Below are 17,500 nucleotides of genomic sequence, written 5' to 3' on the forward strand. Positions count from 1 at the left end.
GGAGCGGCAGTAATGGTCAGGTTGACCTGCAGTGTAGTAAGAGTGGCTTGTAATGGAGCGGCAGTAGTGGACAGGTTGACCTGCAGTGTAGTAAGAGTGGCTTGTAATGGAGCGGCAGTAGTGGTCAGGTTGACCTGCAGTGTAGTAAGAGTGGCTTGTAATGGAGCGGCAGTAGTGGTCAGGTTGACCTGCAGTGTAGTAAGAGTGGCTTGTAATGGAGCGGCAGTAGTCACACTGACGTGTAGGTGGTGATACTTGACTTGGGATATACTCTGTATGTAAGCTCCTTTTGTTGTTTGCTCCAGAGCTCATTAAGAAATGAAAGTGTGACCTTGATTTCCTTCTAAGGTATGAATTTGAATGATGACTTTACATGTCTAAGATCTTTGTATAGTTTCTCATGTCCATCAGACCCCTGGCAGTCTTCAAGCTGGCACTGGACAAGCACCTAAAGTCAGTTCCTGATCAGCCGGGCTGTGGCTCGTACGTTGGTTTCCGTGCAGCCAGCAGCAACAGCCTGGTTGATCAGGCGCTGATCCACCAGGAGGCCTGGTCACAGACCGGGCCGCGGGGGCGTTGACCCCCGAAACTCTCTCCAGGTAAACTCCAGGTAAACATCCGTCATGGAGTGATAATTATGTCAGCTACACAATGGAGCCAAGAGATATGGGGGCTGCAGTAGAATTTACATAATTTCCAGAGGCTTCTACTCAAGAGTCAGAAAAAATAATTATACATGTAACAGACATGTCAACAGAATCGTAAATTCGTAGTACTTAGGAATTTACATGATATACAATGAACTGGAACGGTTCCAAAATTATCATTAAGAGAGACCAACTTCAGGAGGGCGCTAGCGAAATCATTTTTTTATTATTTTTGGTTCAGTTTCAATTAAATTTTTTACAGTGATTTAAGCCTACACACTCTTTTTGTAGTGACTTTTTGCCTTAAAAGATAGATTGAAAAAATAAATAGTGCCCTATTCTCTAGGGCAAAAACTCTCCCTTTTCTACAAAACTGGTAAGATGTACAATGTTCTAGTTGACATCAGATGAAAGATAAGGGATAGATAATCTTGGTACAAATGTCGCTTGAGTGAAAATGTCAATAGAGTGCATAATAAAAAATGTTGAAGTTTATTATTTATTTTAAGGATTATTTTGGGAGAAAAAAATCAATAAAAATAAAGAGATAAAAATATCTCAAACCCTTTTTACATGCTAGTAGAACCATCATTACTCAATAACGTGTGCAAAAATCATGACTCTCCTATAAATACTTTTCGCAAAAATGGAAAATAATGTCAATAACTTATTACCGATATACAAATAACCCGCACATAAAAGAGAGAAGCTTACGACGACGTTTCGGTCCGACTTGGACCATTTACAAAGTCACACTAACCAGAAGTGGAGCAGGACGGCTATATATAGGCAGGAAGAGGTGGTGGTAGTAGTAGTAGTAGTAGTACAAGAATGGTATATAATACCGACAAGATGAAATTAAGACACATGCGCAACACCCGGGCACCTCTATCGTAGACGTTTCGCCATCCAGCCAGCCACTGGATGACGAAACGTCCACAACAAAGATACCCAGATGCCGCATATGTGTCTTAATTTCATCAGTAGTAGTAGTAGTAGAAGAGGTAGTAGTAGTGGCAGTGGTAGAAGTGGGAAATAAGGAGAACGAGCCAGTCAAATACAAAGGAAGGGGAGCACTGCAAGAGAGCTAGGTACCCACTGAGGGAGAGCAAAGCGCACAGAGGTGCGTGAAAGGGGAACTGGTGAAATAAATGAAGAAGGAACAGAAACACGAGACAGAGGAGAGAAAGACAACCCAGAGGAGAAAAAGGAAAGAGGAAAGGGGAAGAGGGAGAAGAAGAAAAAGAAAAAGAAAAAATGAGGAGTCAGGTTAAGTCACAGGTGTTCTGAAGTATGGAGCATTTTACAATGTATTGGGAGAGGAAGGCATCTACATGAAGGCAACTACATGTGCGGCGTCTGGGTGTCTTTGTTGTGGACGTTTCGCCATCCAGTGGCTGGCTGGATGGCGAAACGTCTACGATAGAGATGCCCGGGTGTTGCGCATGCGTCTTAATTTCATCTTGTCAGTATTATATACAATTCTTGTACTACTACTACTACTACCACCACCTCTTCCTGCCTATATATAGCCGTCCTGCTTCACTTCTGGTTAGTGTGACTTTGTAAATGCTCCAAGTCGGACCGAAACGTCGTCGTAAGCTTCTCTCTTTTATGTGTGGGTTATTTGCGTATCGTACCAGTCACTGTATTGTGCCTTTTTTGTTATTAACTTATTACCGAGTTATACATATATGTTTTCCGTAAAACTCTATGGTGATGGCGCGCCACATTTCAGTATGTTGCACACCTCGACTCTTGCTGACACCTCACAAGCGACGGAGATGATATCACTCCCTGAATTTGAATGGAGTCCTCAGAGAAGTTGCAATATAGTGTATTTAGAATGAAACAATCTTAAAACATCACAATTTTTGGAGTAAAAAAATATGAATTCCCATCATGCCTTTTTGATAACAGGAAGAACAAAAAAATTTAATTTTTTGAAATCATACTTAGAAATATGATAGAGACAAGTTAATTACATCAACGTGTTGCCAGAATTATGCACTATTTTTCGGTAAGAAAACATTTTTTCCAAAATTTTTCAAATTTTCCCTTTTTCATGACCCCTAAAAACATTCGCACTCTTCTTACGATACGAAAATTTTTGAATTTTTTATATTATTACATGTACTGTATCACAGCAAAGAGCTGAAAGTTCTGGCTGGATTAATCTTTAAAAGACAAAACAGCAATTAGATAAAATTGCATATCATTTGTAATGTCAGCGCCCAGGGCTACTGGACCACTTCCACCACCTTTTTTGTTCCCTTTGTGATGCTCATGTCTCTTAGATTCATAAAGCTCCTCGTAGAAGAACCATCTCTCAGATAATGACACCCAGGTGCTGCACATGAGCCTTATTCACTAATTTGTCTGTACTGTACATCTTTCTGCTAATTTTAATGGCTATGTTTGAACAGTGTAGAGGCTATGTGAACAGGAAAGTGACTATACATGAACAACATTGTGATTATACCTGATAAACGTGGTGACTATACTTGAATAACACAGTTTCTGTACATAATCAATACTGTGTTTACATCTGGAACAACATAGCACCTTAAACTGAACAACATAGTGTGGACACTCACCCTCACAGTACAGTTGTTGCTCACGTCGGCTCTTTTACAGCAACAACAATTATACACACGTTAAGAAGAACCTTTCTTTGAGAAAGGTGAGGAAAAATAGGCGAAAGTTGAGATGACTGTTGCAACTTGATTAGTTGGAATGATATATTATGTTGGGTGTTTCTATATACATGTCTCATTTATCTACACTTCTTAATAGAGAAACTAAGTTCGAACAAAATTTAGTTTTTCTTTGTACATAATAATGTTTTTATGTGCGTGTCTCCTGTGCTAAATCGGTGAACCGAATTTATGTCTTGTTTCAGCTTTCGGCAACTTCAATTAGGAATATTTACCTCATCTTCTTTGATCCATTTTCCCAAACCTTAATCAAGTTCAACGAACAATTCCTTTTCATCAAGCAAGCATTCATGTCAGCGATTCATTCCATCTTTTATTGAACATGTACTGCCTGGAGTTTTAGGATTCTCTGACCTCGAGTTCTAACCCCCTCGTGGTATAGTTTATATACGCATCTCTTTCTAAAATCATTCTACTGCTTTGTGATCATAATTTCCCAAACACAATAATATCAGAACTTTACCTGATATAGATACCAGACATATTTCACTTATTTCAGCTTATCTATTGCTCTTCGTTCCTCTGCTATACATGGGGAGCTTTCATTTTGCCATTTAAGAAATGGATCAACTCTTCAAACACTTTTGACTCACATATTTCCAGAATCTTAGTCTTAGTCGTTGCGCGATTCGATAAAGGTATCGTGCGTGCCATAACCTCAGTCCAGGTGCATCAATGCATGCAACTGGAATTGTTGCAGAGTGCGGCATATGTTGATAATGCAGATAAATATTACCTATGAAGGGGATCAGAAGAGGCATTCACAAATCATACTAAGGAAACTAATATCCAAATGTCTTCAATAAAATTAATAAATTCGGATTCTACACAGCCAAAATTTATTTAAGTGTTTGAAAGCGACAGAAAGAACAGTCTCTTAAAATACAAAAGCACTTAAAGCTTGAATTAGTTCAGAAGTTGCATTGTCAAGTTATAAGCTTGGAAGTGTTGAAGTAAATCAGATGCGACACTCAGAAATTATTGCATGAAAAGCAGTATTTAAATTTTTCGAGTTTCCACCCCCATTCAAAAAAAAAAAAAATGAGTCCTCTACAAACCAAAATCAATCCAAGACTGACCACCCTTCAGGAAAGTAACATACGTAAGTATTAAAGAAAGTTTTATGTAAGCTTAGTGCACATTGAGTATGTATTTTTTTAAGGATGGCCTTAAGGCACATATACTATGTTACAGACATGTGGAAGAATGATACAGATCACACGGATCCAAGTTCCTTTGTCCTATTTAATATCTCACTGTCCTAAACCTGGTAAGCAGGTCCTCTCTCCAGTGTTCTATCACTGTCCTAAACCTGGTAAGCAGGTCCTCTCTCCAGTGTTCTATCACTGTCCTAAACCTGGTAAGCAGGTCCTCTCTCCAGTGTTCTATCACTGTCCTTAACCTGGTAAGCAGGTTCTTTCTCCAGTGTTCTATCACTGTCCTATACCTGGTAAGCAGGTCCTTTCTCCAGTGTTCTATCACTGTCCTCTACCTGGCAAGCAGGTCCCCTCTCCAGTGTTCTATCACTGTCCTATACCTGGCAAGCAGGTCTTCTCTCCAGTGTTCTATCACTGTCCTATACCTGGTAAGCAGGTCCTCTCTCCAGTGTTCTATCACTGTCCTAAACCTGGTAAGCAGGTCCTCTCTCCAGTGTTCTATCACTGTCCTAAACCTGGTAAGCAGGTCCTTTCTCCAGTGTTCTATCACTGTCCTATACCTGGCAAGCAGGTCCTCTCTCCAGTGTTCTATCGCTGTCCTATACCTGGTAAGCAGGTCCTTTCTCCAGTGTCCTATCACTGTCCTTAACCTGGTAAGCAGGTCCTTTCTCCAGTGTTCTATCACTGTCCTAAACCTGGTAAGCAGGTCCTTTCTCCAGTGTTCTATCACTGTCCTATACCTGGCAAGCAGGTCCTCTCTCCAGTGTTCTATCACTGTCCCATACCTGGTAAGCAGGTTCTTTCTCCTGTGTCCTATCACTGTCCTATACCTGGCAAGCAGGTCCTCTCTCCAGTGTTCTATCACTGTCCTAAACCTGGTAAGCAGGTCCTTTCTCCAGTGTTCTATCACTGTCCTATACCTGGCAGGCAGGTCCTCTCTCCAGTGCTCTATCACTGTCCTATACCTGGCAAGCAGGTCCTCTCTCCAGTGTTCTATCACTGTCCTATACCTGGCAAGCAGGTCCTCTCTCAAGTGCTCTATCACTGTCCTATACCTGGCAAGCAGGTCCCCTCTCCAGTGCTCTGTCACTGTCCTATACCTGGCAAGCAGGTCCTCTCTCCAGTGTTCTATCACTGTCCTATACCTGGCAAGCAGGTCCTCTCTCCAGTGTTCTATCACTGTCCTATACCTGGCAAGCAGGTTCTCTCTCCAGTGTTCTATCACTGCCCTATACCTGGCAAGCAGGTCCTCTCTCCAGTGTTCTATCACTGTCCTATACCTGGCAAGCAGGTCCTCTCTCCAGCGTTCTATCACTGTCCTATACCTGGCAAACAGGTCCTCTCTCCAGTGTTCTATCACTGTCCTATACCTGGCAAGCAGGTCCTCTCTCCAGTGCTTTATCACTGTCCTATACCTGGCAAGCAGGTCTTCTCTCCGGTGCTCTATCACTGTCCTATACCTGGCAAGCAGGTCCTCTCTCCAGTGCTCTAACACTGTCCTATACCTGGCAAGCACGCCCTCTCTCCAGTGCTCTATCACTGTCCTATACCTGGCAAGCAGGTCCTCTCTCCAGTGCTCTATCACTGTCCTATACCTGGCAAGCAGGTTCTCTCTCCTGTGTTCTATCACTGTCCTGTACCTGGCAAGCAGGTCTTCTCTCCTGTGTTCTATCACTGTCCTATACCTGGCAAGCAGGTCTTCTCTCCAGTGCTCTATCACTGTCCTGTACCTAGCAAGCAGGTCCTCTCTCCAGTGCTCTATCACTGTCCTATACCTGGCAAACAGGTCCTCTCTCCAGTGTTCTATCACTGTCCTATACCTGGCAAGCAGGTCCTCTCTCCAGTGTTCTATCACTGTCCTATACCTGGCAAGCAGGTCCTCTCTCCAGTGTTCTATCACTGTCCTATACCTGGCAAGCAGGTTCTCTCTCCAGTGTTCTATCACTGTCCTATACCTGGCAAGCAGGTTCTCTCTCCAGTGTTCTATCACTGTCCTATACCTGGCAAGCAGGTTCTCTCTCCAGTGTTCTATCACTGTCCTATACCTGGCAAGCAGGTTCTCTCTCCAGTGTTCTATCACTGTCCTATACCTGGCAAGCAGGTCCTCTCTCCAGTGTTCTTTTACCTGAAAAGTCACAAATCCCTCATAAAGTCACCAAAACACTTGACAGGTTTTTAACTTCTTTTTCCATCACATGCAACACCTGCTAGACCGGTGGTCAACACATGCAACACCTGCTAGACAGGTGGTCAACACATGCAACACCTGCTAGACCGGTGGTCATCACATGCAACACCTGCTAGACCGGTGGTCATCACATGCAACACCTGCTAGACAGGTGGTCAACACATGCAACACCTGCTAGACCGGTGGTCAACACATGCAACACCTTCTAGACCGGTGGTCAATCCAGTTATCTTTTTTAAATCAACAGATGTAACAAAAATCATCTTTTTCGTTTAAATGTTCTGCTCAGTTAAATATCAAATGAAAATGTTGCACTGTATATTCTCTCAGCTTCTTCGATCAACTTCCTTCCTCCTCAACTTTTCTGTCTCAGTTATCACACATCTTTCAATTGTCTCGTATAGTTTACTTGCTGCTCATACTCAACTTATTCCATTTCAAATCTTAAGCTCTCATTCCTTTCCTTTTTTGCCGTAATAAATTAAATTGTTTATGCTTTTTCAAAGTTCTCGGGTACCTTTCCCTCTCTTATTCATACAATAAATAAATACATGAAGTTTTGCAAAATTATGTCCACATAGGCATTCATGTTTTTCACTTCTGATCTTATCAGTTCTCACTCTGCTTTAAACTCATTCAAAATTCATACATGTTCACCCACTTAGTGCATAATCACATACGACATTTCCTTATTTTAGCCCGTCACATTCCTTTCTGCTCTATTTCACGTAATCCCGACTACATTTCACTGTCTTCTCTCTAACCGTTCGTCAAAAAGTTCTCTTTATTTCCTCAGATTCTCCTCTACCAACGAAAATTATACAACTCTCATTCTTAACCGTCAGGTCCATTTACTGATTTTAAGCTTACGAATTGTGACTTTGGTTTAGTCCATCAAGCTGATGCGTAGAACTGTTTCAGAAACTGTAGCTCTAGTTTGCTCTCAGTCACCTTTTATGCTTTTTGTGTAATTAATTAATTTCGTCTATTTTTTGCTTATTTCAGGTCAGATAGAGTTCTTATCTAAAGTTTGCTTCTTTAATTCGAGATTTCGCCTAAAACTTCCCACCATTGTTCTCTAAAGAACGAATAAATTAAAGTTTGATGTGTATGATGAGGCTTTGTGTCTTCTTATCCTGTACTGCCCTTAAAGGGAAGGTTGTTGAAATTCAGTTCTCTGGAGAATTCACTAAAATAATGGTTTATTTTACCTCTACTCAGGTACAAGTGAATGGACTCACAGGAATCATTAAATTCGATACAGAAGGATTCCGACGAGACGTGACACTTGACATTGTGGAATTGACCAAGGAGGGTCTGATACGTGTTGGCAGGTCAGTGAATATACTAATCTCACAGTAGATGCTAGTCAGTTCCATAAGTCTATCAATCAGTCAGCTAAAATTTAATTCAAATGTTTTGACCAAACAAACTTTATCTTTCAATAGAAGCTTGTGCCATTTTTTCTCCGTTGCTGTCAAGTAACCTTCATTATCCACCATGGTGGTCGAGTGGGTTAACTTGGTTCCCGGGGGACGGGCTAAACGTTACGGGTTCGATTCTCGGCCGGTCACAGTAGTATGTGTGTGCGTGTGTGTGTGTGTCTGTGTGTGTCTGTGTGTGTCTGTACGTGTCTGTACTCACCTAATTGTACTCACCTAATTGCGGTTGCAGGGGTCGAGACTCAGCTCCTGGCCCCGCCTCTTCACTGATCGCTGCTAGGTCCTCTGACTCTCTGCTTCCTGAGCTTTGTCATACCTTTTCTTAAAACTATGTATGGTTCCTGCCTCCACTACTTCACTTGCTAGGCTATTCCGCTTCTTGACGACTCTATGACTTAAGAAATACTTCTTGACGTCCCTGTGACTAGTCTGAGTCTTCAGCTTCCAGTAGTGACCCCTTGTTTCTGTGTCCCCTCTCTGGAACATCCTTTCTCTGTCCACCTTGTCTATTCCCCGCAGTATCTTGTATGTCGTTATCATGTCTCCCCTGACCCTTCTGTTTTCCAGTGTCGTCAGTCCGATTTCCCTCAACCTTTCCTAGTACGACAATTCCCTGAGCTCTGGGACTAGCCTGTGTATGTGTCTGTGTGTGTGCGCGCGTCTGTGTCTGTGTGTATACATATATATATATATATATATATATATATATATATATATATATATATATATATATATATATATATATATATATATATTTATATATATATATATATATATATATATATATATATATAGATATATATATATATATATATATATATATATATATATATATATGCATATATATATATATATATATATATATATATATATTTATATATATATATATATATATATATATATATATATAGATATATATATATATATATATATATATATATATATATATATGCATATATATATATATATATATATATATATATATATATACATATATATATATATACATATATATATATATATATATATATATATATATATATATATATATATATATATATATATATATATATGTCGTGCCGAATATGTAAAACTGGTCAATTAGCAAGAACTCATTTAAAATTAAGTCCTTTCTAAAATTTTCTCTTATACGTTTAAAGATATATATTTTTCATTATTGTTAATGCAAAAATTTTTAATTTTGCACCAAAAGAATCTTAGAAAACTTACCTAACCTTATTATAAGAAGAACAATTTATTTTAGCCTAGCCCAACTAAATATATTTTAGATTTGTTTACAATAATTTAATACTAAACAAACACAATTAAATATATTTTTTTCGTTAGGTTCAGAATGATTTTGGCGAAATTATTGCATACACAAATTTTCACTTGTCCTATATGGCAAGATGAGCGTTGCTATTTAAACCAAGATCGTAAGTTCTGCCTATTCGGCACGACATATATATATATATATATATATATATATATATATATATATATATATATATATATATATATATATATATATATATATATATATATATATATATATATATATATATATATATATATATATATATATATATATATATATATATCCTAGGTAGTAGGTTGGTAGACAGCAACCACCCAGGGAGGTACTACCGTCCTGCCAAGTGAGTGTACAACGAAAGCCTGTAATTGTTTTACATGATGGTAGGATTGCTGGTGTCTTTTTTTCTGTCTCATAAACATGCAAGGTTTCATTTACGTCTTGCTACTTCTACTTACACTTAGGTCACACTACACATACATGTACAAACATATATATACAAACCCCTCTGGGTTTTCTTCTATTTTCTTTCTAGTTCTTGTTCTTGTTTATTTCCTCTTATCTCCATGGGGAAGTAGAACAGAATTCTTCCTCCGTAAGCTATGCGTGCTGTAAGAGGCGACTAAAATGCCGGGAGCAAGGGGCTAGTAACCTCTTCTCCTGTATATATTACTAAATGTAAAAGGAGAAACTTTGGCTTTTCTTTTTGGGCCACCCTGCCTCGGTGGTCCACCCTGTCTCGGTGGGCCACCCTGCCTCGGTGGTCCACCCTGCCTCGGTGGTCCATCCTGCCTCGGTGGTCCACCCTGCCTCGGTGGGCCACCCTGCCTTGGTGGTCCACCTTGTCTCGGTGGTCCACCCTGCCTCGGTGGGCCACCCTGTCTCGGTGGTCCACCCTGCCTCGGTGGGCCACCCTGCCTCGGTGGTCCACCCTGCCTCGGTGGTCCACCCTGCCTCGGTGGTCCACCCTGCCTCGGTGGGATACAGCCAGTGTGTTGAAAGAAAGATATATATATATATATATATATATATATATATATATATATATATATATATATTGCTTTTAACCCTCTTAAGGTCCACTTCTCTCATTTTCTCATATATTCACAATTTAAACCTATTTACTCACAACTTAAATTTTCTTATCCCCTTTAGCATTATCAAGTGCTAAGACTCCCGTCTTCTTGCATTCAAGGTATTCAAATTCAGTTCTTTCTCATCTGTACTATACTTTGGCACAATCAGAACTCCGATCCTTAAAATATCCTCCTTTTTTCGATTTAGTAATTTAATCAGCAGAAGGGGGTTAATAGCCACATGAATTTGCATATGTGTTTTTATGCTAGATCATCAATTACATATGTGTAAAGAAATTGTCAGAAAATATTTGTATCTGGCTCCACATCTCGATTACGGCTCTTACTCCTTGCATCTGGCAAACCATGTTTTGGAAGCCGATATTAACAAACATTTATTTTATGTATGGTGTTGAGATGGGAGCCGATCAACGGTGCCAACTACACGAGGTCATACAGCGAGGTGCAGAGGGGCATCGTGGCGAGCCTCCAGAACAAGACTCTCATGGTCACCAGCATCCTCGTGAGTCTTATCTTAAACCCTTGTCATATATCAAAACGCACTGGAAATTAAAATAGGCCGAATTTTTGGTTTGTCATATACAGTTTTTGTAAGGGTGTTCATTGAGAATTATTCCAGTTAGTGTATTTTGACTTGCTATTTGTGTTCCTCAGCCTAGTTTTCTCGCTGCTCGACTTTGATGATTTTTTCTTCCACAAATAGTCAGGGATACTAATTCCCACGGCGTTGATAAGGCTCTTATGGGTTATAGATCCCATCACCAGACGAACACCGTCCCTACCATCGCAACGTTCATAATATAGGTATTAATAAAGGGGATATTAATAGGGTCTTGAGGATGTCTCTCCAAGAGAGAACCCGCAGTAATGGATTTAAATTAGATAAGTTTAGATTTAGAAAGGACATAGGAAAGTATTGGTTTGGAAATAGGGTAGTTGATGAGTGGAACAGTCTACCTAGTTGGGTTATTGAGGCTGGGACTTTGGGTAGTTTCAAATTTAGGTTGGATAAGTACATGAGTGGGAGGGGTTGGATTTGAGTGGGACTTTCACATCAGAGCTTATTTCTTGGGTGGCATTGAAAATTGGGTTGGGCAAATGTTTTGTTAGTGGGATGAATTGTAAAGGACCTGCCTAGTATGGGCCAGCAGGCCTCCTGCAGTGTTCCTCCTTTCTTATGTTCTTATGTTCTTATAACTATACCAGTGGACTCCTATTTTAGGGTTCTAAATTCTAATAGGATTTTTAGCTAATTCGTCGACAAGGTAACTGCACACATAGTGTTATATTTTCATTATATATTATTGTGTCTATTTTACTACACAACGTCTGAAACTATTCCACGTGTGTTTTTGTGTGTTTCTAAATGTCTGCCTCTGTGTCTGTCTGTCTGTCTCTCTCTATCTATCTATCTCTTTCACAATGTTGCCTAATTCTTTTCGGTATTTCGATTGCTGTAATGTTTCTCATTGTTATGGCTGTCCACCTAATGCTTATGTGAGAGTGACGTTTTGTTTCTGTCTCTCATATCCGCTAGTTGACCATTTGTCCTCCTCCCAGGCAGCCCCTTACAATATGCTGAAAGAAACACCAGTGCAGATAACTGGCAACGACCGTTACGAGGGCTTCTGTGTTGATCTCATCCAAGAAATCTCCAAAGTATTGGGGTTCAAGTACAACATTAGGATTGCTGCCGACGGATCCCATGGAAAATATGACCGTATGAAGGGAAAATGGAACGGCATGATAGGGGAGCTGTTAGATCAGGTAAGTCATTCATTAACACACACACACAGACAGACACACACACACACACACACACACACACACACACACACACACACACACACACACACACACACACACACACACACACACATACACACACATTAGGAGGAGAGTGGTCGAACACCTGGAAAGGAACAAGATTATAAATGAAAACCAGCATGGGTTCATGGAAGGCAAATCTTGTATCACAAACCTCCTGGAGTTTTATGACAAGGTAACAGAAGTAAGACACGAGAGAGAGGGGTGGGTAGATTGCGTTTTCTTAGACTGCAGGAAGGCCTTTGACACAGTTCCCCACAAGAGATTAGTGCAGAAGCTGGAGGATCAGGCTCATGTAAAAGGGAGGGCACTGCAATGGATAAGGGAATACCTAACAGGGAGGCAGCAACGAGTCATGGTACGTGAAGAGGTATCACAGTGGGCGCCTGTTACGAGCGGGGTCCCACAGGGGTCAGTTCTACGACCAGTGTTATTTTTGATATATGTGAACGACATGATGGAAGGAATAGACTCTGAAGTGTCCCTGTTCGCAGATGACGTGAAGTTGATGAGAAGAATTAAATCGGACGAGGATGAGGCAGGACTGCAAAGAGACCTGGACAGGCTGGACATGTGGTCCAGTAACTGGCTTCTCGAATTCAATCCAGCCAAATGCAAAGTCATGAAGATTGGGGAGGGGCAAAGAAGACCGCAGACAGAGTATAGGCTAGGTGGACAAAGACTACAGACCTCACTCAGGGAGAAAGACCTTGGGGTGACCATAACACCGAGCACATCACCGGAGGCACACATCAACCAAATAACTGCTGCATCACACGGGCGCCTGGCAAACCTGAGAATAGCGTTCCGATACCTTAATAAGGAATCGTTCAAGACACTGTACACTGTGTATGTTAGGCCCATACGGGAGTATGCAGCACCAGTCTGGAACCCACACCTGGTCAAGCACATCAAGAAGTTAGAGAAAGTACAAAGGTTTGCAACAAGGCTAGTCCCAGAGCTCAAGGGAATGTCGTACGAGGAAAGGATAAGGGAAATCGGACTGACGACACTAGAGGACAGAAGGGTAAGGGGAGACATGATAACGACATACAAGATACTGCGGGGAATGGACAAGGTGGACAGAGATAGGATGTTCCAGAGAGGGGACACAGGGACAAGGGGTCACAACTGGAAGCTGAAGACTCAGACGAGTCACAGGGACGTTAGGAAGTATTTCTTCAGTCATAGAGTTGTCAGCAAGTGGAATAGCCTAGCAAGTGAAGTAGTGGAGACAGGAACCATACATAGTTTTAAGAAGAGGTATGACAAAGCTCAGGAAGCAGAGAGAGAGAGGACCCAGTACCGATCAGTGAAGAGGCGGGGCCAGGAGCTGAGTCTCGACCCCTGCAACCACAATTAGGTGAGTACAATTAGGTGAGTACACACACACACACACACACACACACACACACACACACACACACACACACACACACACACACACACACACACACACATTCACAGATAAGGAGAGAGGCCCAGCGATAATACAAAAAGGACATTGCAAGTCTGACCCAAAGCTTTTGTACAGCGATGTAAGGAGGGAAACAACAATCAAGGGCCAGGCTGAGAAAGGAAGGAACGGAGATCACAAGCAACAACTGAGAAGCATGTAAAGAGCTCAGCATGAGGTTTAAGGAAGTATTTTCAGTAGAGACAGAAAGGACTCCTGAAATCTGGAATAGTTGGGTATACAAACAAGTGCTGAACATAAGTGAACTAGGTATCTCAAAGGCTGTGGGACCAGACATCTCTCCATGGGTCCGGGAGGGAGCAGAGGCGGTGTGTGTCTGCCACATCCATCGAAACACATCCATCGAAACCGGGTAACTAACTGAGGTGTGAAAGACAGCAAATGTAGTCCCAATTTTTGAGCCAAACACGTGGCATTAAACTACTCACCAGTGTCACTGGCGTGCATAGAATGCAAAATCATGATTATTAGGAGAATACTGGTGGAACACCGAGAAAGAAACAACCTTGTACACTACAACCTGAACGGTTTTATGGAAGGGAAATCCTGTGTCACAAACCTACTGTAGTTTTATGACAAGGTGAAGAAAGACAGACAGGAGAGAGGCGGGGGGTAGATTGCATTTTCTTTGACTGCAAGAAGGTTTTCGACATAGTTCCACACAAGAGATTAGTGAGGATGCTGGAGGATCAGGCTCATATAACAGGAAAGGCACTATACACAAATAACCCGCACATAAAAGAGAGAAGCTTACGACGACGTTTCGGTCCGACTTTGTAAATGGTTCAAGTCGGACCGAAACGTCGTCGTAAGCTTCTCTCTTTTATGTGCGGGTTATTTGTGTATCGTTCCAGTCACGGTATTGTGCCTTTTTTTTTTTTGTTGTTATTTAGGAAAGGCACTGCAATGGATCAGAGAATACCTGAAAGAGAGGCAACAACAAGTCATAGTATGTGGCGAGGTAACAAAAAAGGCACAATACCGTGACTGGAACGATACACAAATAACCCGCACATAGAAGAGAGGAGCTTACGACGACGTTTCGGTCCGACTTGGACCATTTACAAAGTCACACTAACGAGAAGTGGAGCAGGATGTGTATATATAGGCAGGAAGAGGTAGTGGTGGTAGTAGTAGTGGGGAATAAAGAGGAGGAGCAGCCAGTCAAATACAAAGAAAGGGGAGCACTGCAAGGGAGCTAGGTGCCCACAGAGGGAGAGCAAGTACACAGAGGTGCGGGGAAGGGGAAGTGATGAAATAAATAATGAAGGAACAGAAACACAAGACAGAAGAAAGAAAGAGAACCCAGAAGAGAAAAAAAAGGAAAGATGAAAGGGGAAGAGGGAGAAGAAGAAAAAAGGAGGAATCAGGGTAAGTCACGGGTGTTCTGAAGTTTGGAGCATTTTACAATGTAGTGGGAGAGGAAGGCATCTACAGAGACGAAGCCAAGACTAAGATTCATACAAGGAAAGTTGTGTATTAGGGAGGATTCAACTAGACGGCGACTGTTAAAGTTGGAAGTAGGGAAGACAGTTTTAGCAGAAGACCAGTCAATAGGATGGCTGTGATCTCTGACGTGACAGAAAAGAGCATTGTTAGTGTCGGCAAGCCTAACACTATTTTTGTGCTCCCTAAGTCTGTCAGAAAGAGATCGACCAGTTTCTCCAAAGTATTGAAGAGGACAGGAGGAGCAAGAAATAGAGTAGACACCAGGAACATCTGTAGAGGGAGGAGAGGTATGAACGAGATTAGTGCGAAGAGTGTTAGTCTGGCGGAAAGTAAGCTTGATGTCTAAGGGACGGAGAGAATTGTTGAGATTAGAAAGACCGGAAATGTAGGGAAGACAGAGGACAGAAGAGTTCCCAGGAGTAGAGAGTTTGGGAGAGAAGAAATTACGTTTAGCACGTGAGAGGGCAGAGTCTATGAAATGGGAAGGGTAGCCAAGACGGGAAAACTAATTACGAAGAGTGGAAATTTCTACTGGATGGAACTGAGGATCACAGATGCGGAGGGCACGGAGAAAGAGGGAGACAAGAACACTTACCTTAACAGGGGAAGCATGATAGGAAAAGTAGTGAATGTACATGCCACTGTGCATAGGTTTTCGGTAAACGGAAAAGGAAAAACCTGTATCTGAGCGGTGGACATGGACATCAAGGAAAGGAAGCAAGGAATTAGATTCCCATTCAGCTTTAAACTTAATGGAAGGGGCAAGATTATTAAGAGCTTCAAGAAAAGGTTGGAAGAGACTGGAGTCATGAGGCCACAGAGCAAAGATGTCATCCACATAGCGGAGCCAGAGTGAAGGTTGCACATCGAGGGTAGGAAGAAGAACAGTCTCGAAGTATTCCATGTAAAGATTAGCAAGGACAGGAGAGAGAGGAGAGCCCATAGCGACACCGAAGGTTTGAGAATAATATTTCCCTAGGAATGAAAAGGAATTAGAGTCCTTACGGAGGCGGATAAGATCAGGAAAGACTTCAATAGGTATAGGGAGATGTAGAAACACTTCAAGGGCCTTCTCTCTAAGGAAATCAAAGACATCATCAATAGGGACATTGGTGAAGAGGGACTCAACGTCAAGACTAAGCATCTTACAGGTTGGGAGAGAGTGAACCCGTTCAATGAAGTCTTGAGAGTGACGGAGGTGGGCAGGAGAAAAAGTACCAAGAAAGGGAGTGAGGGTTTTGGCCAACCAAGAAGCCAGAGAATAAGAGACAGAACCTCTAGAGGATGTGATAGGACGAAGAGGAATATCAGGTTTATGAATTTTGGGAAGGCCATAGAAATAGGGAAGAGAGGGACAGATGACACGAAACCGTTGAACAAGGTCAAAGTCAGGAGGACAGAGGTCGGAGAGAGTCCTTAGTTTCTTGTTGAAAGTTCTCTTGATGCGATCAAGAGGGTTGGAAACGAGAGGAGTGTAGGTACGTGAGTCAGAGAGCAAGACATCAGCTTTACGGAGGCTTTCCTCTCGATCAAGGATGACTACCGAATTACCTTTGTCAGAAGATAGTATGACAATGTTAGTGTTGGATTTAAGAGCAGAAAGAGCAAGTTGGTAACGGCGTGGAAGGTGGTGATTCTTAGAAAACAGACTAACAAGAGCAGGAAGGAGAGCACCACGAAAAGTGGACAAGTCAGGAAGATTACGGGAGCGACATTGACGAAAGGAATCAAAAGAGCTAATCAGGGCAATACCAGCGCGAGGAGTAGGCGAAGTGGCAAAGGAAAGCCCAAAACCAAGAAGTTCAAGCTCATACTGAGAGAGTGAGACAGAAGACAAGTTAGTAACACAGTCAGTGAGGGAGAATTTAGACCAAGGGCTAGCTGAGATGAGACGTTGAAGTTTATTCTGTAGTTTAGAAGAATGAATTTGTGTATTCAGGCGAGCAGTGTCAAAGGCAATGGTAGAGAGAAGGTTACAGAGATCCTGTGGTAGAGCCGCAAAGAGAGCACGTTGACGTTGACGGAAAGTAAAGAAGGCATCTTCAACCTGTGACTTAGTAGAAAGAATGAGCTGTTGAAGTAGGAGACGGGCATGATCAGGAAAGGGAGTGCCCAGTGGGTTGGTTTTCAGGAAGTGGGAGAAGGAAGGTGGCAGAACTTGTTCAGCAAGACAGTCACGTAGGA

General features: G+C 41.7%; 1 protein-coding gene across 1 annotated transcript in view; it reads left to right on the forward strand.

Moving 5' to 3' along the window:
- LOC128695338 (glutamate receptor ionotropic, kainate 2-like) overlaps window positions 1-17,500 on the forward strand; it is a 286,847-nt gene that overhangs the window by 146,484 nt on the left and 122,863 nt on the right. Inside the window, exons 9-11 of the mRNA XM_070095365.1 lie at window positions 7,931-8,043; window positions 10,960-11,065; window positions 12,124-12,330. Of these exons, the coding sequence (XP_069951466.1) occupies window positions 7,931-8,043; window positions 10,960-11,065; window positions 12,124-12,330 (426 nt within the window). The remainder of the gene's footprint in view (window positions 1-7,930; window positions 8,044-10,959; window positions 11,066-12,123; window positions 12,331-17,500) is intronic.

The sequence above is a fragment of the Cherax quadricarinatus genome, chromosome 50, assembly GCF_038502225.1.
Source record: "Cherax quadricarinatus isolate ZL_2023a chromosome 50, ASM3850222v1, whole genome shotgun sequence".
NCBI classification, from domain to species: domain Eukaryota; kingdom Metazoa; phylum Arthropoda; class Malacostraca; order Decapoda; family Parastacidae; genus Cherax; species Cherax quadricarinatus.